The 24642-nt window shown below is 42.8% G+C and overlaps 1 protein-coding gene across 2 annotated transcripts in view; it reads left to right on the forward strand.

Moving 5' to 3' along the window:
• The window catches only part of HMGCR (3-hydroxy-3-methylglutaryl-CoA reductase), a 39987-nt gene extending 15611 nt beyond the window's left edge, over window positions 1-24376 (forward strand). For both annotated transcript variants that reach the window (XM_060235819.1, XM_060235820.1), the window contains exons 8-20: window positions 50-166; window positions 964-1115; window positions 1849-2093; window positions 2202-2374; window positions 13950-14144; window positions 15719-15877; window positions 15989-16146; window positions 16259-16364; window positions 17319-17489; window positions 20421-20561; window positions 20652-20810; window positions 22210-22364; window positions 22491-24376. In XM_060235819.1, coding sequence (XP_060091802.1) covers window positions 50-166; window positions 964-1115; window positions 1849-2093; window positions 2202-2374; window positions 13950-14144; window positions 15719-15877; window positions 15989-16146; window positions 16259-16364; window positions 17319-17489; window positions 20421-20561; window positions 20652-20810; window positions 22210-22364; window positions 22491-22545 — 1986 coding nt within the window. In that variant the 3' untranslated portion in view covers window positions 22546-24376. The remainder of the gene's footprint in view (window positions 1-49; window positions 167-963; window positions 1116-1848; window positions 2094-2201; window positions 2375-13949; window positions 14145-15718; window positions 15878-15988; window positions 16147-16258; window positions 16365-17318; window positions 17490-20420; window positions 20562-20651; window positions 20811-22209; window positions 22365-22490) is intronic.
• The last annotated feature ends 266 nt before the right edge of the window (window positions 24377-24642 follow it).

Here is a 24642-nt window from a genome sequence, read left to right on the forward strand (position 1 = left end):
GAGAGTCCTGGGAATCATTGCTGAATAAAACTACTTTGTGTTCCTGCAGCTTTCACGGGAAAGTCGTGAAGGCCGTCCCATATGGCAGCTTAGTCACTTTGCTCGAGTTCTAGAAGAGGAAGAAAACAAACCAAATCCTGTTACTCAGAGAGTCAAAATGATTATGGTAAGGTTTTTTGCTTTTGTTACAACAAAAATGGCAGCTGCTCTCAATCAAGAATGATTGAGATTTACCGAAGTGTAGCAAATTCAGAGCATAACCAAGTTGGCCCAAGTGTACAGATTAAAAAGAGAAAAGTAACAAGATGGCTAGACTCAAAGCCTGACGTGTAAAAAATTCTAGTAAATTATACTCTCTACTCTTAGCATATGCTGTCAATAGCAGAATGTTTCTGTTGCTCTAGCTTAGAAGAAGATGATGATATTGGATTTATATCCCGCCCTCCACTCCGAATCTCACAGCGGCTCACAATCTCCTTTATCTTCCTCCCCCACAACAGACACCCTGTTAGATGGGTGGGGCTTAGAGGACTCTCACAGCAGCTGCTCTTTCAAGAACAACTTCTGCCAGAGCTATGGCTAACCCAAGGCCATTCCAGCAGGTGCAAGCGGAGGACTGGAGAATCAAACCCGATTTTCCCAGATAAGTCCGCGCACTTAACCACTACACCAAACTGGCTCTCTAGAGGAGAGTTTATAATAACCTAAAAATGTTAAATGTATGTAAACTGCAGACAAACAAACAAAGAATAAATAACTGAACACAGATCTTGTATTGACTGTTTCTTTGCAAAGTCAGTCTATATTGTAAAAGATTGCTGTACATTGAAAATAACCATGAAATAGCATCTACCATTTTTTAGTGTTGTGGTTAGCTTCAGTTTCATATGTGTACAGTACTTCAGATATTGGTTCATATTACTGGGTGAATAAACTAATTAGAATGTCTGTTTAAAATTTAAGTCTCTAGGTTTGGTTCTTGTACATGCTCACAGTCGCTGGATAGCAGAACCATCTGCTCAGAACAGCACATCAGAAATTTCGATGGGACTAGATGAAACTGCACATAAGAGAATTGAGCCTAATGTTTCTCTATGGCAATTCTACCTTTCTAGGTATGATTACAGGGTGTTGCTAGTACACTGCATTGCATTTGTCGTACTGGATTTCACTTCATATTTTTGCAAAACTCTAGATTATGTAACATGATGGTATAATAACACCTACATGATGGTATAATAACACCTACATTGTATCATTTCATCAAAAATTTCAAAATGGTATTCTAATTTTGAAGCAGAAATATTGACAGTAATCCAGTTTTTTAAAAAAGCAAACAGAACTATTATTTGCATGGGTTACAAGTTAATTTCAGTTTACAGATACAGTGTATGCTGTAATTATATTGTGGCACAACTGATTTTGTTAAGTGAGTATGCACTCTTGGATAAGGAGAGAGGTGTCTTGCTGGGTGAGACCAAGGGCTACCTTGTCCTGCATTCTTTGCAAGAATCCCAGCATGCGGCATGGTGCTGGGTGGTCCATCAGATACTAATTCCACTGTTCCTATACAGGAATTCTTCCATGTAGTTTCTATGATAATTTGTTATGCTGTCTCTATGGAAAAGAACAAAATTTAGCATGACACACAGTATTATTATAATTCTGATATTTTGCATAGCATTGGTGGTTATATATAAGCAAAATGCTGGCAGAGAAGTGAGGGCAAAGGGGACTGGCAACAATTCTTCAATGTTGTGGTTTTTCTTGGTTTAACTAGATCTTCTTAAGGCAGTGAAAGCTAAAGCACTGTAAGAAATGATTTCCCTCTAACTTCATTCTTTTTAGAATGGCCAGTATGGACATTGAGCAAGTAATTACACTTGGCTTGGCTCTTCTGCTTGCTGTCAAATACATCTTCTTTGAGCAGACAGAAATGGAATCCACACTGTCATTGAAGAACCCTATAACATCTCCTTTAGTGATCCAGAAAAATATCTCTGAAAACTGCTGCAGAAAATTGTCTTTACCTTTAAAACACAATCCCAAACCCAGACAATTAGATGGGGTTCCAGTTGCCAAAGAGCGAAAAGGTACAAGTTCATGATGTTTTAAATTATATATATATATAACTTCTGGAGTTAGGGAGAAAGAAAAAAGGTTGTATTTCTCAAATTCTCATTTTGATTCATGTCATGCAGATGAATCCGTAAACCCTCACCTACCAGAGTCACCAACGAAGGCCACATTTGTAGTTGGCAATTGTACCCCCACAGAAACATCCTCAGTTATCAAGAGAATAGAACCTGACACTGAGATGCTTAAAGAGCCACGCTCTGTCGAAGAATGTCTCCACATGCTTCAGAATAGTGAGGTAAGGAAAGTGACCCATGCAGGCGTCTAGTGCTTTTACATTGTTCAGAATCTTTATGCTTTGGTTATTTGCTTAAAATGACTCTCGGTGTCTCCTCTGTGTTTTATTGTTTGCAGCCTAATCTCAGGAATTTTTGCCTGTTTTTCCAGTCCATGTTAGTTAGTGTTTAGCTGAAATTCTTAGTGTATTTTAAAAAACCCAAACAACAACCTTGTTGCAGTTGATTCATTTTAATTCAAAATGAAAAGGTTAAGATTTTAGACACTAACTCCACCTTCTGTGAGCAGAGGGAACCAGTGTTTGTTCTTGGATTGGGGGAGGCACACCTATCTGCTCCATTCTTTCATATCCCACAGCAGCAATACCACTGGAAATCGCATTCCCTCCCAGTCTGGGGAGCAGGTAACCACTGCGCATGCCTGGAGTGAGGGGAAGGCGCTCCACCCACCCAGTTTGTGGATCAGCTACAGAAAGGAAAAATGCAGCCAATAAGATAGTAAAGTAGTAAAACTGTACAGAATTGCTGCTGTGGGGGATGAAAGAGAATAGAGCAGATAGGTGTGCCTCCCCCAATCCAAGAACAAACGCTGGCCCAGATGGTCAGAAGTAAAAAACAATATTGTAGGTACATAAATTGAACAGATCAGTCTGGTGTTGGCAAGAGCTGAGGGGAACTAATCCATAGCATCTGATGCCAATACAATACTTTCCGAAAGAGCCATCCTAGGGTGGGCAAATTAGTTATGATGCTTGGTAAGTTGCTGACAAGGAGAACAGAATGAAACTTCATTGTGACAAAAGAGGCAGCAGTCACAGCTGACTGTGAAAGGAACACTGCCTCCGTGTACAAGCACTTTTATAAAAAACGCTGCAATTCAGATATGTGGATCTTTCTAACCACCGCCCAGGATAGTCCTTCCTCGTTGCATCTCCTCAACTTGCTAGCCTTCTTACCTCTTACCATCGTCCTTCCTCGACCTTCATCTTACTCTCTCTCTCTCTCTCTCTCTATATATATATATATATAATCTTACCCACTTTACTATCTCTTCACCTTCTTTCCCTTTCCACCCCCACCCCCCGGGCGTATGGAAGGAAAGGATCCAAAAATCACTTTCAAAAAGTGCACCCGTTGCGGGATGAAAATCCCCTCGACAGATGGTCACTCTCAGTGCTTGTTTTGCTTGGGGGGAGGTCCACAGAACCGATGCCTGTATCCATTGCAGCCAGTTCGGAAAACAGGCAAGAAAAAACCATGCCACAAGGCTGAAGAGATCTTCTAGAATCTTCACTGCGGCCTGTGATGTCCCACGCTTCTGGGTCCCAAAGTTCACCACCTTCCCTAACCCCGCAAAGGCACGTGGCAAAACCGGCAGCTTCAATGGCATCGGTTCCCAGTAAGCTTAAGTCCAGCAAGCATACTAAGAAGCTGGATGACTCCAAGAAGAAACATCACTTGGAACCATCGTCAAAGCGACAGCAGGAGTCGAAAACATTGAAGTCGACTTTGAGGACCCAGTCGGATCCTACAACTTCTGACACCATGACTACAACATTGGTATCGAAATCTATGGCACCAATTGTTCCAGCAGAACTTTCGATGCCCACTGATGTGATTGCTGACGAGATCATACGGATTCGATCCCGGTCACCATCCATCACAAGCACATTGCAGACCCTCATCGCAGGTACCAGGATGAAGCCTACTATCAGCACCGACAGGAACTGAGACAGACGTCGCTGGCTCCATCGGCATCCAAACATACCAAATCTCATACATTCAGGCCAAGCTACCACAGTGACAAAACCTTTATCTGTGATGACACCGGTACTTGACAGACCCTCAACTCCAGTAGAAGTCCAAGGGGACTCCAAAGCCGAAAACTCTGAGTCATTACATTCAGTCTCGTCCCCAGCATCACCGGCATCTGACATTACAAAGCCATCTGACCTATCTCTATCTGAGGGATCCAAGGCGTATCTGGATCTACTCACGAATATGGCAAACACACTCAACATAAAATTAATCACACACTTGCCGAGGGTATCAGACGTGGTCCATGACCTGGTCCATGCTGACTTGCCTGCAGGATCCTTCTTACCAATGCTACCTGTCCATTTAGAAACATTGAAGGAAGCTTGGGACAAGCCGGCATCAGTTCCTCCAACGTCCAAACGTATTGAATCCTTATACAAGATACATGCACCAGATTCAAAATTTTTGTTTAGTCACCCTTCTCCAAATTCGATGATTATCCATTCCTCTTCAAAGTCGAAGCAGACACGTCACCCTGTTCCACCAGAGAAAGAAGGAAAAGAGTTAGATATATTGGGCAGAAAGCTCTCCTCCAACCAAGCAACCATTCCATCAACGTCCACGACTACAGTCGACCAAAAAAGCAGCTACGGCCACAAAACAGTCTCTTTGACTTGCTGATGTCACCACCACCACCGATACATCATCTTCCTTCCAGTACAACAAAGATGCTTCCCTTTTACCCCATGTGGGAATCCATAACAACGGATTCATGGGTCCTGGCGATCATCCACAGGGGTTACACCCTAGAGTTCGCTTTGCCCCCGAAGCTCCATCACTTCATACCTACTCCTTCTTCTCTACCTCTTCAGGAAGAGATCGCTACCTTGCTGGCCAAGGAAGCCATAGAACCAGTACCACCTCAATACCATCGCACAGGGTTTTACTTCCGTTATTTTCTGGTCCCAAAGAAGGATGGAGGGCAACGTCCAATACTGGACCTTCGTGAACTCAACCATCACATCCGATACAAAGAATTCCGCATGATCACCCTGCAGTGTATCCTCCCTCTAATTCCCAAAAACGCTTGGATGGCACTCTTAGACCTCTAAGACGCCTATTTCATCTTACCATCACCCATTGCCACAGAAGATTTCTAAGGTTCGCTGTTGGGAACAATCACTATCAGTTCCAGGCTCTTCCCTTCAGCCTATCAACAGCACCAAGGGTCTTCACCAAGTGCATGGCGGTGGTGGCGGCGTCGCTACGTCAACGGAAAATCTCCGTATACCCGTACATAGACAACTGGCTCATTGTGGCTCAATCCCAAGAGCAGCTTCAACAGGACATTTCCACCACACTGACGCTCCTATCTTCTCTAGGCCTACAAGTCAACCTTCAGAAATCAAATCTTGTCCCGACACAGGACATCCAATTTATAGGCGCACGCCTATCAACGATAACGCACAAAGCCTATCTGCCAGCAGACAGAGTTCACAATATTCAGACCTTAGCCAATACCATCATATCTCACCCAACCCAGACAGCTTTCACCTTCCAACACATGCTGGGTCTTATGGCGGCTACGACTTCTGTCCTCTGTCATGCAAGGCTTCGCATGAGACCCCTACAATTGTGGTTCGTTCGGTCGTTCCATCCACACCGTCAAAGTCAGCGAACCCTATTAACAGTTCCACATCACATTCTTCCAGCATTGGAATGGTAGACAATAGAAGATCACCTTCTGGCAGGAATGCCATTCCTGAGATCACTTCCATCAGCCATTGTCACAACAGACGCTTCAAGATGGGGTTGGGGAGCCCATCTCGACACCCTAACAGTGCAGGGACAGTGGACAGCTTACGAGAAATCCCTCCATATCAACTGTCTGGAACTCCTGGCGGTCCACAGGGCACTTAAATCTTTCCTGCCATCTCTTCACAGTCTACACATTCAAGTCACACCAGACAATGTTGCGACTGTATACTACATCAACCAACAAGGAGGTACTGCATCTACCCGTCTGTGCAAGAGAGCTCTAGCTCTTTGGTATTGGAGCATTGCCCACAACATACATCTGACAGCTGTACATCTACCTGGGATCCAGAATATCCAAGCAGATACTCTGTCGCCAACTCATGAACGATCATGAATGGACACTCAAACGATCTTATCTCAAACCAGCGTTCAAAATGTTCGGAGTTCCAGTCATAGATTTACCATATTTTTCGGTCCATAAGACGCTTCGGACCATAGGATGCACCTTCCTCCTGGGGGGCGATCCGCTGCCTCCGCCTCCGATCCCGGCGCTTCCCCCGCCCCTGCCTGCCTGGCTCCAGCTCTGCTTCCAGCAAGCGCTGGGATCGCTCCACGCTGCCTGGAGCTAGGCAGACAGGCACGGAGGAAGCACGCTGCCTCCTCCGCAGCCAGCGCTCGCGAAGCGCTGGGTTTGCGGTGGGGGCAGCGTGGAGCGATCCCAGCGCTTCCTGGAAGCAAAGCTGGAGCCAGGCAGGCAGGCGCGGGGGAAGCGCTGGGATCGGAGGCAGCGGATGGCCCCCCCCCGGAGGAAGGTACGTCCTATCGGCCCTTCGTTCCATAAGACGCACACACTCCCCCCCCACTTTTTTTTGGGGGGGGAGTGCGTCTTATGGTCTGCAAAATACGGTATTTACTTCACCGGACAATGCCCAATGCACACAGTTTTACATGCGAGGTCCCCCTTCTACTCAGTCTGCAGGAGATTCTTTTCTCCACCAATGGAAAGGACCACTTCATTACCTCTTTCCACCCATTCCACTAATAACAAGAACGCTCCAAAAGATTAAATTAGATCAGACCAATTGCATATTAATAACACCCTGGTGGCCCCATCAACCATGGTTCACCACACTTCTCCTTCTCTCCAACAGCGTATTTCATTACTTCCCTCAAACTCGGGACTTCCTTTCTCAACAGAATGGCAAGGTTCTACATCACGATCCAGCACTCTTGCGACTAACTGCTTGGAGGATCAGTTTTTAAATTTTCCTGCGGAAGTCCGACATGTTCTATTAAATGCCAGAAAACCATCCACCAGAAGATCCTGTTCTCTGAAATGGAGACGGTTTACGCAATATGCTGCCCAGCACAATTTCTTACCTAGATCATTTTCCATAGCTCAAATTCTATCACACACCTTATCTCTCTCCAACTCCAGCCTTGCTTACTCCTCCTTAAAAGTTCATTTGGCCGCCATTTCAGCCTTCCATCCACATATCGAAGGACACATGGTGTTTTCTCATCCTGCTGCAAAATCATTCCTCAAGGGCATTCTGCACTTAAGACCCCCAATACAGCAACTTCAACCGTCATGAGTTTGTCTCTTGTCTTAAGTCAACTAATGAAACCTCCCTTCGAGCCAATGACATCTATACCACTGCATCTCTTGTCATGGAAAACTGCACTGTTGGTGGCACTTACATCTGGCCAAAGAGCAAGTGATGTTTGTACTTTCCGGACAGACCCACCTTACACTGTCTTTCACCATAACAGAGTGGTTCTGCGTCCCGATCCAACTTTTCTCCCAAAGGTCGTTTCAGCTTACCACCTAGGAAAACCGACCACGTTACCTTCCTTTTTCCAGAATCCTAGTCACATGGGCCAACGAACTTTACACAATCTTGATGTACGTCGGGCCCTTGCTTACTATATTGATAGAACAAGCCCTTTTTGTAAGAACTCGAGACTTTTCGTAGCCTACGGGACTCATAAACAAGGGCAAAGGATTTCTACACAGAGACTCTCGAAATTGCTTATGGCTGCTCTTAAGTTATGCTATCAATTAGCTAAACAGCCTGTACCTGAACATTTACGAGCCCATTCCACTAGAGCTCTCTCTACGTCCTCGGCTTTCTCCAGGGGCGTACCGATTGAAGACATCTGTGCTGCTGCAGTCTGGTCTTCTACATCGACATTCACCATGCACTACACCTTAGATGTCCGTTAACGGCGAGACGTGTCCTTCAGACAAGCTGTACTTCGCTCTATCTTTGTTTGAAACCTGCAGTCTCTTCTCCTGTAAGTTCAATAATTTCTTTTGGGTGTCTATATGCATACTTAATCTATGCCGTTACTTTACAGAACCAGTACCCACCTCCGTGCACTTCAGCTTACCAGTCACCCATGTGTGGGACTGCACAGAGACCACGATGAAGATAAACAGGTTGCTTACCTGTAACTGATGATCTTCGAGTGGTCATCTATGCAGTCACACACGCCCACCCAGCCTTCCCCGCTGCTGGTTTTTCTGCTATGTTTTACATTTAAGATTCCTCTGTGCAGTGGCTAGAAGAAACTAGGTGGGTGGAGCGCCTTCCCCTCGCTCCAGGCATGCGCAGTGGATGCCTAGTCTCCAGAGCGGGAGGGAATGCATGCCAAAATAAACGCCTAGGCTAGCTTTAAATTCTCCGAGGTCAAGTTCGTTCCGGCGGGAAAACCCATGTGTGTGACTGCACAGATGACCACTCGAAGATCATCAGTTACAGGTAAGCAACCAGTTTTTGTTTGGTTTGAGTGGGCTGAAGGTGATGGTTGTTGATTGATTAGGAGTGGCTGTGTTCCTTGGGCAGACTGAGGCCCCACCCTCTTTGCATTATTAAGCTGCACCTTGCCAGAGGCGCAAGCCAAAGGGCAAGAGCTAAAGGGGTCTTGGCCTGTGGCTCTTACCCTGGGGGCTGTGTAAGGACCAGATCCCTATTTTCCTTGTGTTTCCAATAAGGTATGTAGACCCTCCAGAAGGAGAGCCACATAAACAGGATTTAAAAGGGGACTGTATATTTTAAAAAAACTATCATGAACGTACAATGCCAGCAGGGGGGGTGGGGGCTTTCCAGTGTTTTGCACTGAGTGTCACATGTGTGACTATATGCCCACAGGACAGAAGTCTTGGCTGCAAGGAGCTCCTGGTACTCAGGGAATGAGTTCGTACCCTTGAGGCCGAGGTGACTGACCTGGAGAAGCAGAGACAGTCAGTTAGGCACTTGGAAAAGACTCTCGGGGATATATTAGATGAGCCCCACTCTGAACGTGGCAGCCCTGTTGCTGCCAGGGAGCATGAGGGTCGAGAGGGAACAGGGCATCCTGCTGACGATAAGGGGAATGCGCCCTCAGAAGGGACCTCTTCTTCAGTTGGTGAGCGGGTATCCTTTTGCACCAAGGAACCATCCCTGGGCAGAGAGGGGGGGGCGGTCTTGGTGGTTGGTGATTTGATCCTTAGGTAAGTAGACAGCTGGGTGGCGAAACCACGTACTGACCATATGGTGACTTGCCTGCGAAGGTAGTGGACATTACACATGTTGTAGATAGGCTGATAGACAGTGCTGGGGAGCAGCCAGTGGTCATGGTGCATGTTGGCACCAACGATGTGGGGAAATGCAGTCGTGAGGTCCTAGAGGAAAAAATTAGGCTGCTAGGCAGGAGACTTAAGGCCAGGACCTCCAGGGTAGCCTTCTCAGAAGTGCTACCTGTTCCATGTGCAGGGCTGGAGAGACAGGCACAAATTAGAAGTCTCAATATGTGGATGAAACGATGGTGTAGGGAGGAAGGGTTTAAGTTTGTTAGGCACTGGGATGCTTTCTGGAACAAGCGGGAGCTGTACAAAAGAGATCGTCTCCACTTGTCCCCAGATGGAACCAAGCTGCTGACGCTTAAAATCAAAAAGGTGACAGAGCAGTTTTTAAACTAAATCTTGGGGGAAAGCTGACAGGAGATGAAATGTCTCTGGTTTGGGAGGACTCATCTCAAAGAGGTGAAGCGTTAGCTGTTACTTTTTTACCAGGTAATGGATCAGAGTTGTCCACTGAGATGGTGACAAACAGTATGGAGTGTCTGCTAAAATCTCGAGGCAGCAGGAGGAAAGTTGCAGGCCTAACTTGCCTGGGAAATTATAGATGTTTGTATACAAATGCCAGAAGTGTTCTAAGTAAAATTGGTGAGTTGGAATGTTTAGTGTTGGGGGGGAAACATAGACATTGTGGGAATTTCAGAAACTTGGTGGAATGAGGAGAATCAGTGGGACACGGTGATTCCTGGATATAAGTTATATCAGAAGTATAGGGAGAGAAGGGTTGGAGGTGGGGTGGCTCTGTATGTCAGAGAGGGTATACAGTCCAGTAAGACTGAGGTCAGAGAATTAGATTCCCTTCTAGAAATGCTTTGGGTCGAAATAGAGGACCGAAAAGGAAATTTAACTACGGGACTTTATCGCCCACCAAATCAAAAGATAGATGATGATTATAATATGATGGAAGGATTAAAGATAGCGGCTAAATGTAAAAACTGTGTCGTCATAGGTGATTTTAACTACCCGCAGATTGATTGGGTCAATATGTGTTCTGGTCGAGAGAAAGAGATTGAGTTTCTTGATGCTCTCAATGACTGTGCTATGGAGCAGATGGTCACAGAACCTACCAGGGGTGGGGTGATCCTGGATTTGGTCCTAAGTAATGCCCAAGTCTTGGTGAGAGATGTAAAAGTGATCGCACCGCTTGGGAGCAGTGACCATAACGTTATTGATTTCACCATTTGTATAAATAGGGAGTTGCCCCAAAAGACCAGCACAACCACGTTTAACTTTAAAAGGGGTAAATTCTCTGAGATGAGGAGGCATGTGAAGAGGAAACTGAAAGGAAAGGTAAATACAGTCAAAACCCTTGGGGAAGCTTGGAGGCTATTTAAAACTACAATCCTAGAAGCTCAGATAAAACATATTCCACAAGTTAGGAAAGGCACATACAGGTATACGAAAAGGCCTGCATGGTTAACAAACAAAGTAATGGAAGCTGTAAAAGGTAAGAAGGACTCCTTTAAGCAGTGGAAAGCCAGTCCAAGTGAGATTAATAAAAGGGAACACAGGCTGAGACAAATCAAATGCAAGACTGTGATCAGGCAGGCAAAAAGGGACTATGAGGAGCATATTGCAAAAAACATAAAAGACCAACAAGAAAAATTTCTTCAAATATATTAGAAGCAGGAAACCAGCCAGGGAGGCAGTGGGGCCCTTGGATGACCAAGGGGTAAAAGGATTACTGAAGGAGGACAGGGAAATGGCTGAGAAGCTGAATGCATTTTTTGCCTCCGTCTTCACTGTGGAAGATGAGAAGTGTTTGCCCGCTCCAGAACAGGTGTTGAAAGACCTGAGTCAGATTGAGGTGACAAGAGAGGAGGTCCTACAATTGATTGAAGAATTAAAAACTAATAAGTCACCAAGTCCGGATGACATACATTCAAGAGTTCTGAAAGAACTCAAAGTTGAACTTGTGGATCTTTTGACAAAAATATGTAATCTTTCATTGAAATCTGCCTCCGTTCCTGAGGACTGGAAGGTAGCAAATGTCACCCCCATCTTTAAAAAGGGTTCCAGAGGAGATCCGGGAAATTACAGGCCAGTCAGTCTGATTTCAATACCGGGGAAGTTGGTAGAAACCATTATGAAGGACAGAATGAGTAGGCATATTGATGAACACAAGTTATTGAGGAAGACTCAGCATGGGCTCTGTAAGGGAAGATCTTGCCTCACTAACCTGTTACAGTTCTTTGGAGGGTGAACAAACATGTGGACAAAGGGGACCCAATAGATGTTGTTTACCTTGACTTCCAGAAAGCTTTTGATAAAGTTCCTCATCAAAGGCTCCTTAGAAAGCTTGAGAGTCATGGAGTAAAAGGACAGGTCCTCTTGTGGATCAAAAGCTGGCTGATTAATAGGAAGCAGAGAGTGAGTATAAATGGGCAGTCTTCGCAGTGGAGGATGATAAGCAGTGGGGTGCCACAGGGCTCAGTACTGGGCCCCATGCTCTTTAAGTTGTTCATTAATGATCTGGAGTTGAGAGTAAGCAGTGAAGTGGCCAAGTTTGCAGATGACACTAAAATGGTGAGGGTGGTGAGAACCATAGAGGATTGTGAGGCACTCCAAAGGGATCTGTTGAGGCTGGGTGAGTGGGCATCAACGTGGCAGATGAGGTTCAGTGTGGCCAAGTGCAAAGTAATGCACATTGGGGCCAAGAATCCCAGCTACAAATACAAGTTGATGGAGTATGAACTGGCAGACACTGACCAAGATTGATCTTGGGGTCGTGGTAGATAACTCACAGAAAATGTAAAGACAGTGTGCGATTGCAATAAAAAAGGCCAACGCCATGCTGGGAATTATTAGGAAGAGAATTGATAACAAATCAGCCAGTATCATAGTGCCCTTGTATAAATTGATGGTGCGGTCTCATTTGGAATACTGTGTACAGTTCTGGTCACCGCACCTCAAAGAGGATATTATAGCATTGGAAAAAGTCCAGAAAAGGGCAACTAGAATGATTAAAAGGGTTGGAACACTTTCCCTATGAAGAAAGGTTAAAACGCTTGGGGCTCTTTAGCTTGGAAAAACGTCGGCTGCGGGGTGACATGATAGAGGCTTACAAGATTATGCATGGGATGGAGAAGGTAGAGAAAGAAGTACTTTTCTTTCTCAAAATACAAGAACTCGTGAGCATTCAATGAAATTGCTGAGCAGTCGGGTTAAAACGGATAAAAGGAAGTACTTCTTCACCCAAAGGATGATTAACATGTGGAATTCACTGCCACAGGAGGTGGCGGCAGCTACAAGTATAGCCAGCTTTTAGAGGGGATTGGATAAAAATATGGAGCAGAGGTCCATCAGTGTATATTAGCCACAGTGTGTGTGTATATATGTGTGTGTGTGTGTACACACTTATATTGGCCACTGTGTGACACAGTGTTGGACTAGATGGGCCATTGGCCTGATCCAACATGGCTTCTCTTATGTTCTTATGCTCTCATTTGCCTCAGAGCTTCATTTCTCTGTCATCACTGTCATATAGTCCTTCAGGTGCAGCTATTGTTGATGGTGGCAGTTACCTTTGCTGATCTATTCTACAAGCTCAGAATGATCCTATAACATTAGTTCATATCTTGCCTCTTTTAGGATCCCCAATCTAAGGTACTTCCCTTCATGTGGTGGACTCACACAATCTGCTACTAGGAGTTCCATTGCCCTCCCTTCACGTCCCGATTAATTGTTACCATATATGCCTCTAATTGAAGGTGGGGTGCTGACTAGTAGGTAGAACATCTACCAAGGCTGGTCCAGGTGGAAGTTCATATCAGTGTACTGGAGATTATAGCAATTTATAAAATTCCTACAAATGTTTGTTCCATCCCTGCTAGACAGAAATGTTCAGGTGGCTCCAGGATACTTTGCCATCTCTTGAGCCATGTAAATGAAAGATTGCATACTGTATCATGTAATACCAGTGATCGGCAGGTAAAACTGCTGCAGTGGCTATCGCCCCCCTCCTCTTCTGCTGCTCCACCCCCCCCCCCATGACACCTCCCTCCTCCCACACTTTTAAGGCCCAGGGATGAAGCGCAGCTCCGGGCTCTGTAAAAGGTGACACACTCACACCCCTGACAATCAGCTGATCAGTGGGAAACCTGCACAGGAGGCTGGCTGCTCGACTCCTATGCCCCTCTGACGCACTCACAATCAGCGCTGGGGCAGCAGCAGCGATCAACCATCAGAAAAACCGCCTCCGCCCTTACTGCCTCCCCACTTCCTTCCTGGGCCCGTGGGAAGGCAGTAAGGGTGGCGGCACTTTTTCTGCGGGTCGCTCACTGCTGCTGGATTTTTGGTTTGCTTTATTGTACTGATGTTTACTGTTGTGTCATTGTACTGATTGTTTATTGTTGTATAACACTTCAAAATGCCATTTGGGTAGAGCAGTAACTCCACAATAGTATAAATAATAAACCAACAAATGTATTTTCTTATAGATGGGTGCAAAATTCCTTACTGATGCTGAAGTTATTAGCTTGGTCAATGCGAAGCATATTCCTGCATATAAATTGGAAACTCTTATGGAAACTCAGGAACGTGGCGTCTCCATTCGTAGGCAGCTGTTATCACAGAAGCTTCCTGAACCTTCTTCTTTACAGTATCTTCCTTACAAGCACTACAATTATTCTTTGGTGAGTTTTGGAGTGCTAAGCATGCAGACATTTTTAATCACAGGATTCCTAAAGTTGGGGTGGTGGGGAAAGAAATCTTGATTCAGATTAATGTTAACTGAGTTCACTCATCCATGACAGCTAATAGGTTTGCAGCAGGGCTTCAGGTCTAGTTGATGGTGAGTATTTAGTGCACTTGATAATGATGGTGTTGCCTTGGGGTTTTGGATGCTTTTTAGGGTTTAGATTTTCATCCTGGCCTTCAGGGAACTCAGGCTGGCATACATTGTTCTTCCCTCTTCAATTTTATCCTCACCACAACCCTGTGAGGCCGGTTAGGCTAAGGGTGAGTGGCCCATGTTCACTCACTTAACTTCTGTGTCACAAATGTGGGTTTGAACTTGGGCCTCCCAGATCTTAGTCCAACTTTCTAACACGTACATTCATGTTGGTTAATTGCTGCTGTTATCAGAAAAGCAGTGGTTGCCAGGAAAATACTCATAGGAGTGAACTGAATATGTTGGAAGGAACAACTTATTTCCTGTATTCTCCCATTGCATACTTACTTGCATAGTGGTTACCCTTAAAGGAAAATTTGCTTAAGTTTTGCTATAATATTTGTCAAGAGCCTGAGGAAAATAATATAATTTATTTTAGAATATTTATATTCCTCTTATTTACATAAATGCACAATACAAAACACTAAAAATACAATTACATTTAAAAGGTAATGTCATCCATAAAAATCATAAAATAGGTTCAGACAGGACGATTATACCACCAACTACTGTCAGGGGCCTTTCGTTGGGGGGAAAGATCTTGAAGCTTTTCCAGAAACCTTATCCACAAGGGGTGTACGGTCTGGTGAAGAAATATCTGATTCTAGGGGCAGTAGCCAAGGAAGTAGTCACATTGTTCTAAACTCTTAAAGAGGATCTTGCTCTCAGTTATATAGTTATGTTTTTATATAAAGCTAGGTAAAATGAGTACCCATATTGCTGGGGTAAAGTGTAGATGACTGGGGAAGGCAATGGCAAACCACCTCATAAAAAGTCTGCTAAGAAACGTCACCCCGTGGGTCAATAATGACTCGGTGCTTGTACAGGGGACTACCTTTACCTTTAATTATTAAACAGCTTAACTTGGGGATAGCCAAACTTGCTTAACATAAGAGCCACATAGAATAAACGCTAGATGTCTAGGAGCTGCAAGTTGATGTTTGAGAGCAGGAAGGAAAATAATGGGGAAAGGAGAGCTGGAAAGAAAGCAACTTTAAATGCATTCTTCAAGCTGGCTGATGGGTTGGTGGAGGCTTTGAGAGCCGCACAATATGTGTGAAAGAGCCATATGTGTCTCCTAAGCTGCAGTTTGGCCACCCCTGGTCTAACTCTTATTTGGTAATTGAGATGAATAAGAAGAGCAGGTGAGTTAATTTTTCTTCATATCAAGGTATTCTAAACCAGGCTCACGTGCTTATTATATTTTGTAACATATTGAAGTAAAGGTTCTGATTTAGCTGTCGTGAAGATATATCTTTTAGTGTAAAATAATGGCAAGGCTGCTCCTAGTAATTACATGTTTGCTTCTTTGTTAAGGTAATGGGTGCCTGCTGTGAAAATGTGATTGGGTACATGCCAGTCCCTGTTGGAGTAGCCGGGCCCCTTCTTCTGGATAAGAAAGAGTTTCAAGTTCCAATGGCAACAACAGAGGGCTGTCTAGTGGCAAGCACAAACAGAGGCTGCAGAGCAATATGTGTAAGTATCAGTCACAAAGACAGGGTTGGTAGGATTCTGTTTAAACAGTTACTGCTGAACTCTGAGTTTCTTTAGGTTGTCCATTCCAAAATCTTTGTTTTTTGAATGCAGCTCGGTGGAGGTGCCAGTAGCCGTATTCTGGCAGATGGAATGACACGAGGGCCGATCGTTCGACTGCCCACTGCCTGCCAGTCTGCAGAAGTAAAGGCGTGGCTTGAAACATCAGAAGGGTTTAAGATAGTTAAAGATGCATTTGATAGCACAAGCAGGTTAGTAGTAGAGGTAGGGTGTTTGTTTGTTTTGACATTTTGGATGAAAAGCAGTGCCTCAAAAATAAATCCAGAGAGCCTAAATTAATTCAATTAAAATCCTTCTTCATAGGTTTGCTCGTCTACAAAGACTACTTATCAGTTTGGCTGGCCGCAACCTTTATATTCGCTTCCAGGCTAGAACTGGTGATGCAATGGGAATGAACATGATATCAAAAGTAAGCTCTGGAGTTTCCTAGGGGCATTTAAACACATGTTGGTTTTGAAATAAGAGGTTTAGCAGAGTTAACAGCCCTGACCTGGATAGCACAGGCTAACCCAATCCTGTCAAATCTCAGAAGCTAAGCAGGATCAGCCCTGGCTACTATTTGGATGGGAGACCTCCAGTAAATACCAGGGTGTGGATGCGGAGGCAGGTAATGGCAAACCACCTCTGAGTGTCTCTTGCCTTGAAAACCCCATGGTGTTGTCATAAGTCAGCTGTGACTTGATGGAAAAAAAGAGAGACAACTCTGAGTCTATATACTGGTATCCTAATATATAGCTACTTTTTTAGTTTGCATATAAAATTAAGTCACACAAATGTGCAAACACACATGCATGTGAGGAGAAACCCTATTCTCTGAATTAAAGCGTTTCATGTTTTGTTCAGTTTCCCATTTTAAAATGGGGCAAGGAAAATTAGGAAAATTAAGTGGGTCCTCTTTGAACACTTAACCTTTCTAGATAGGTGTTTGAAAGAAGACTATTTCATATTCCCCATAAAATAAATTAGTCCTCTTCCTGCCCCCATTTTATTTTCTGCACGGACCAATATGGGTCAGTATTCATAATAAAATTTACCAGAATTCAATCCTGTTGGGTAGCAGGGTACTGGCTGTGAATTACATGAAGTTTTGTTTAATCCTTTCAAATGTAACAATTGATAAAACATTCCATCCACAAACTTCTTATAAGCAAATACTGTCACAAAAATTATGTTACTGGTTGATGCAGTTATAGAAAACATTGACACTGAGTGAGCATTTTTGTAATGATTCCTCTGGAGTATGAAAGCTAAGGTTCGCTGGATTATAATACAAAACTCTTTCTCTTGTGTGCCCATTTCCTGCTGTCAGTCAGATTCTGTAACAAGAACTTTATTATTAAAAAATCCCTCCCCCCTCTAATAGGGTACTGAGAAGGCACTTGCAAGGCTTCAAGAAGAATTTCCTGACCTCCATATCCTAGCTGTTAGTGGTAACTACTGCACAGATAAAAAGCCAGCTGCTGTTAACTGGATAGAGGGAAGAGGGAAGTCTGTTGTCTGTGAGGCTATCATTCCAGCAAAGGTTGTTAGAGAGGTAAGTATCTGATGTGTGAAGAAATATGTGCTTATTAATGATGCTGAATTAACTTTTTGAATAATCATGGTTTCCCGCCCCATTATTTATTGTACATTTCACACACACAAACAAAATATTAGCATTCTTGCAATATTTTGTTTATTTGACAGTTTCTGATAACTGACACATCCTGCTTTGAATTTTTGCATCAAAATCTGGAGACAATGTCTGTGCCATAGCAATCTTGAGTAGGCTGTTCAGGCGTTGTTCAGTTGTATGTCTGTAAGTTGCAACTACTTTTGATTTATTGACATTCATTACAGAAATCTCATAGTCAGTGCTTTGAGCCTAATACCCAGAGGCATTGTGAGCTTTTGTACATGTTGCTTCATATGCTGATCAGACATTGGAGAAAATAGAGGCTTTGCTCTGTATCTCCTGTGTGATTAAGCAAGACTGGCAAAGCAAGCTGTGATGTAAAAGGAAGCAAGAGAGAGGAAAGGAAGCAGATGACAGTGAGTTGCTTATGGGCCTTATAGGATTTCAAGATTCCTAACTGGCTTTCACTAAGCTGAAGTTAATTTTATATAACACTGGCAACAGGCTGTATATGACTGATCTCTGTGTGGCAGCTGTTAAGGCAAACCTGCATAGCTTCAGCTGCCTTCAGACAAATTAATGGACAATGTCCCCACAGGAGCTACTTTTACTATTTCAGTAAACAAAAAAGTACCTGAGCATAAAACAATCTCTCAATAAAGCTATTGTTTTTTGCCGTTGGGGTATACTTTGTTTCAAAATAGTAGAACTATACATGAGGTACAATAAAAATACCCCACAAGATCAAAACCCACATTAGAGTCCAGTGGCACCATAGGGACCAACAAGATTTTTCAGGCTTTCAGGATTCAAATCTCCCTTTGTCAGATATGAGTTGGAATGGAGACTGAGGCATCGTTGTGCTCTGGAAAGATACAGTGCCCCCCTCCCCCCCAATTGTCATGACTGGGGACAGAAGGCAATTTGAAAACAAAAATAAACACATTTAATTTCATATGAAAGTGTGTAGCCTTTGGGTATACAAAATAAAATCAGAGTTTTGAAACACATTGCCTTTCTGTTGTGAGGCGCTTGACTACCTCTAGGTATTATATTGGGATTTGGTTTGCGGTAACAAATACATCCCAAATATATGAGTTCTTTCACATAAGCATCATAGCTAAATGTCAGTAACACAAATAGAATTAAGTTGGCACTAAATGATAAATTCTGGAGGAGACAATCAGCAGACATTTCTTCCTCCCCATATCTCCTTTTTTGAAGCAAAAAATTTATACATTTTGAGCTTATTAATGTTAACTTTTTCATCTCAATTTTGTATATGGAGTACTTTAAAATATTACAGGTATACTACAAAACCCCAGATTCAGTAATATCAGGGTTACTTGTCTAATTGATACAATAATATACACACACAGCTGCCCTGTGCTGAATCAGCATTGTCAGTATTGTCTAGTCCAGGGGCGTCAAACTCACTTGTTATGAGGGCCAAATTTGATATAAATGAGACCTTGTCAGGCCAGGCCATGTGTGTCATAAAATGTAATGCCAGATGGCGGACATATAAACATTATAAGAAACACAAACAAACACAATTGAATATTTTTTAAAACTTAAAATAAAGTATGCTTAAAACATTAGCACATTTGCAGTATTTTGTTTTACAGTCTTTGATAAATGTTATCTCTTGGTATGAATTATTGCATCAAAACTACAGACAGTGTCTGTGCTGTACCAGTCTTGAATATGCTGTTCAGGTGTTTACATTTGTAAGTTGCAAACCTACTTTTGATTTATTGACATTAATTGCAGAGATCTCATGGTCAATGCTTTGAGCCTAAGACCCAGAGGAAAACATGAAGCAGCTGGGCATTGTGAGCTTTTGTACATAAGTTGCTTCATGTGCTGGTTAAGAACATGTGAAGGCAGCATAGCAATGTGCTTGTCTACAAAACTATAGTCTTCCCCAGCAAAATAACTACAATTCCTATGTGGCAGTGCAAAAACAGAGAGACAGCCATGTCTTGAGAGCCTCAGGTAGAGGTGTTTCCCATCACCTACTGCCTGGACCTTGGAACTGGAGGTCAGTATCAGCCTACTATCTGGGGAGTGTAAGTTCAAAATCCTCGATCAAAGGAAAATGTGAAAGAAAAATCAAGGGAAATTTGCTGAGTAAACCTGGACTGGGGACACACTCTCAGATTAATCCTGGCTTGTTGTTATTGCTCTTCTAAATAGTTCACATGCTTTCCTATTGAGAAAGACCATGGAGGGCATGAATACAGTGAAAAAGGAGAGGGAACCCAGTTGCACCCATAACTAGCCCAACAAAACACTCACACTTTTTCTCTCTAGGCAAAAAGCTCATACCTTCAATAAAATGTTGCTAGCCTTAAAAGTACTTTCTTTGTATCTCTCCCAAAGGTGGGAACTGGGGAAAGGAAGCTCTGGCTTTTTCCTTCCTTCCCCAAGGGACAAGGAGAGGTTTCTTTAAATTTTAAATACATTGAGCCAGCATGACTTTGGCCTCCAGATCTTTTTTAAAAATCCTGTGCCAGCAGATTTTTGAGGCTGATGGCATAATTTTTGCTATTATTGCCCAGTATGCAGTATCATCTCTATGTATTCAGAGCATCTTTTGTCACTGTTCAACAAAAACAGTATGTAACTTAATCCAGATATTGGCCATGATGCCAGTTAGCAGATCTTTTCCCTGTCTGTTCTTGTAGTTCTAACCTCTGATACATCCATCATTGCATATATTCCAGCTGCAAGCCCTTTCTCTTTATCCTCATACTTATTTGAAAGGTGAATGGAGTTGTTCTTGAGCAATGTAGAATTCCTACTTGAACTCATGATTAATATATCAAAATCTTATTTGTGTCCTAGGTACTGAAGACCACAACAGAAGCCATGATTGAGGTCAATATAAACAAGAATTTGATTGGCTCTGCAATGGCTGGTAGCATAGGGGGCTATAATGCTCATGCAGCAAACATTGTCACAGCTATCTATATTGCATGTGGACAGGTATGTTCTTTTGGGTATGGGGGAACCATCTACAGTTCAGAAACAGTTTCATTGAAAACCTATTAAAATATACTTCTGCACTGATTGTAGGATGCAGCACAGAATGTTGGCAGTTCAAACTGCATCACACTGATGGAAGCAACTGGTCCTACCAATGAAGATCTGTATATCAGTTGCACAATGCCTTCTATAGAAATTGGAACTGTGGGTGGAGGAACCAACCTGTTACCACAGCAGGCTTGTTTGCAGGTATGAAGCATCAAGGGAAACATAATTACCCTTCCCACTTCTATCGTATGCTGAAACCTGTTATAATTTTCTGTTTATAGACCCATGCTTTGACAGCTGAGTTTATTCCATTCTGCCTGCCTCTCCATTGTTTTCTGATACTATTTATCAGAGGTGTATAATTAAGACAAATTTTGGTATGTCTTTGTAGAGAAAAACAACAAATGTCTGCCTATCTAAAACAATACAAGTGGGGACCCATAAGATGCAGGCCCAGTGCTAAAGGTTTTGCCGCCATAGGCAGAACAACCCTCCCCCCCACAGGACTTGAATCTAAAGTGACATCGCCCCCCCCCCCCGGACTTGGACCTAAAGTGATGTCATCGCACTGGCATGCTCTGCTACCCCCAGCCAGCTCCCTCTGAAGGAGTGGGGGAGGGTTGTCCCCTTCAAAGGGACTCAGCTGGCTGGGAAACAGCTGCCCGCGTGCTTCTTCATCCATTCCAAATCGGAACAGAGGAAGAAGCATGTGGGTGGCTGCTACTCAGCCAACTCTGTCAGCGGGGAGGGGGTGCCTGGCCCTGCAGCCAGGTGGCGCCCCAGACATCCTCCTACCTGGCCTATTCCCACACGTCATGGTGATGTTAAGCTGCCTTTATAGGTGGTTCTGACAGTTGGCACATTTAGTCTGGTATTGTTGGTTTTGATTAGCAGCACTTCTCCATGGTTGTCATGCAGAGAGGTCTTTTGCAGTCCTGTTACCTGTTAATGTTCTTTCTGAAGATGCCAAAGAACCTGAGACTACATATGTATAAAACTATAACTGAGCTGTCAAAGTCTTCACATTACATTTTATTTTCTATATTGATATGTGTTCATTGTAAAGTGACAAGTAGCGGTGTGCAATTTTTTTTTTTTACCAGTTCAGGTCTATTGAACCCATAAAATATCAGCAATCCGAAATAGTCATGAATCCCTATATCAGTATTCTATTGGGATTTGGGTAAATATTCAGGAAACCCAAATTTATTTGGCTCCATTATACCCTGTGAGGACCATCCCTATAGGGTATAATGAAGAATCAATCCAGAGCTATTCAGGGCTCTGAAACCAATGAAGGAAAAAAGAAACCAAGAAAAAAGAGACTATAATCTCTTTAAATGCCTCCTAGCTGTGCCAGAATAAAATCTGAATAATATTAGCTTGTATTTGGGCATCGTTATTTTGGTAGCCAAATCAGATTCTTTAATCTGTGTTTGACAGTAAATACCCAGAAAATACCAATAAAGTATTTTTTGTGTATTTATTAGGCTTTATATATACCAGGCACACACCCCTACTGGCAAGGATTGCAGCATTTTTGCAAGGAACATATTTGTACCTGTTGCTAAAAGCATAATGTTGATTTTTCTTGCTACAGATGCTTGGTGTCCAGGGAGCCAGTCCAGACAACCCTGGGGAAAATGCTCGTCAGCTTGCCAAAATTGTATGTGCTACAGTAATGGCAGGAGAATTATCTCTAATGGCTGCCTTAGCTGCAGGGCATTTGGTCAAAAGCCACATGATTCACAATAGGTAAGATGGGAACAGCTTTGTCTTGTCCTAATAGCATCCTGCTAGCTATCAGCCAACAGATCATAGAAATCCAACATAAAACATAATTAAATTTGTTTTTCTTTCTGCTTTTTTTTCCCTATATAGATCAAAAATCAATCTACAGGATCTTCAAGGAACATGTACCAAAAAAGTTGTTTAAAATTAACAGGAACTTGAAGCAAAGTATTGCTGTGGCAAATTGACAACAGAAACAATGTATGATGTGTGAATTTGAAGAGAAAGATAATCTTCAGAATTGTTGGGAAGATACTTGAGAGGATCAGTGTCCATGTTGTTCTCAAACGCTGACTTGCATCCTTTTCCTCTGCCATAAAGGGATATTTCTAAGGAAAATACTTCAGATGGTCTTAATTTTAACATGAAGTTCTACCTTTCCTGAGCCCTATGGTTTTATAGGGTGGGATATCACTTAGTCCACCAAATTATTCAAAAGGCTTTAGCCTCTGTCCTTTTGGGTTGAAAATAATTTGGCTAGCAGGCTGCTGAGAAGAAATGCAAGTTCCATTACTTTTTATTTTCCTTTTTAGTTCTCATGGTTTCCTCTCTGTTTTCAGCTGAACACAGTATGTTTGGCATATGCGTTGGCAGCAGTAACCTGTGTAGATGCAAGTTACAGTTCCTTTAGGTCAAAGAAATTGCCAGGCACTCAGTTTCACCTGCCATGTGATTGACACGCAAATGCTCATTTGAGCAAGATGGCAGATTTGGGGACAGAGTGGTCTCATTGCTTCTCCTGAAGGTATTATTTTAACTTCGTTGAGACCTTTAAGCCCAGTTTGGTAACATGATCACAGTAATATATAGAAACCTCTTTCACAGTGCTTAACAATATATCCAGCTCTTAAGTGTCAATTATTGAATTGGGATAAACTCTCATTTTAAAGAAAAAAATATGCATTACTGCACAAAGAGTTGCTTGGTAGAGGCCATGTTTCAGGATGTAAAACCACTGAGTTCAAATGATTTGTTCAGCTACTTGTCTTGCTTGCATTGGCGTGAATAAAGCTTTCAGACACAATCCACTGGGAAGGTTTCTTGGACAATCCCTTTGGAAATGACAGCTGTACAAGAGCACAGGTCACTTTCCTGGGGCTTTCATGGGAGAGCTTCCTGGTGGATAACACCCTTATAAAGCTCGAATGAGTAGGGTTATTTAATGGGAATGGATTCGGATAACCAAGTCAGAAATATGTTTACAAGATTTCTTAATCCTAAATCTAGTGTGCACTTCTGCAGTAACAGATGCATGGCTAGAAAGAGCTGACAAATTCATATTTCCTTATTACTGATACTTTATTATTTCTGTTCCTGATAAAACAATAAGTTATTTTGGAGCTGGTTCTGACTACAGTTCTTGTTTTAATTAAGAGCAGATCTAATGCAACAAAAGTAGCTGCATTCTGGAGTAATGTGGCACAGGAGATCCAGGTGTAACTACAGCAAGGCAGAAGGGGAGCAAGAGCACAGATACACTCCTTGGGTGTTGTCACGAGCAGTGACATCTCACTGTTCCAAATTGTTAGAAAGATGATTTCAGGACTGGGGTTCTTAGCATTCTCACTGGAATGCAATGTGAGTGTGCCCTTTTTTGTGCAAGTATAAACTGTGGTCGTTTAGTTTGTAATACATCAAATCTAATTCTTATGTGTTGGGCTTGTAAAGCTAATGCAAGCCAACACGTACTACTTGCTAGGTATGTGCTGTAGCTACTTGTAAATAGCATCATGAATGTGTCTCCCTACAGTGTTGTTGTCCAGCAGTTACCATTTCCTTATTTATGCAGCATTTGAACTGCTTCATTTTAATATTTAATGCAACACTGAGCCAGCAATAAATGGTTTGGTTCAGTGTTCATTTTGTTGAATGTAACTGACATTTTGTCTTTAAAAAAACCATTTTGTACTATTTCAAAATTATGTACATTTTGGTACAGATACTTTTTCAGTTTCAGTAAAACAATGCAAAAAGCACCTTGGCTGAGCACTGATATTTTTAAGTGTAATTACTAACTTGAGCTGTACTTTGGCATACGTGGATGTGATTATGAATGGGCAGGTTGATACTGGAGAAGGTTCTGTGGGCCCAGACTTTTGAAGAGAGAAGAATCGTATCACAATCCTTTGAATTTAAGTCTAATCAACAGACAAAATAATACTTTTTGGTGTACTTATGAAATATAGAATATTAAGTGCTTCAAGGATCTGTCCTGGGACCTGCTTTGGTCAACATCTTTATA

The sequence above is a fragment of the Heteronotia binoei genome, chromosome 4 (genome assembly GCF_032191835.1).
Source record: "Heteronotia binoei isolate CCM8104 ecotype False Entrance Well chromosome 4, APGP_CSIRO_Hbin_v1, whole genome shotgun sequence".
NCBI classification, from domain to species: domain Eukaryota; kingdom Metazoa; phylum Chordata; class Lepidosauria; order Squamata; family Gekkonidae; genus Heteronotia; species Heteronotia binoei.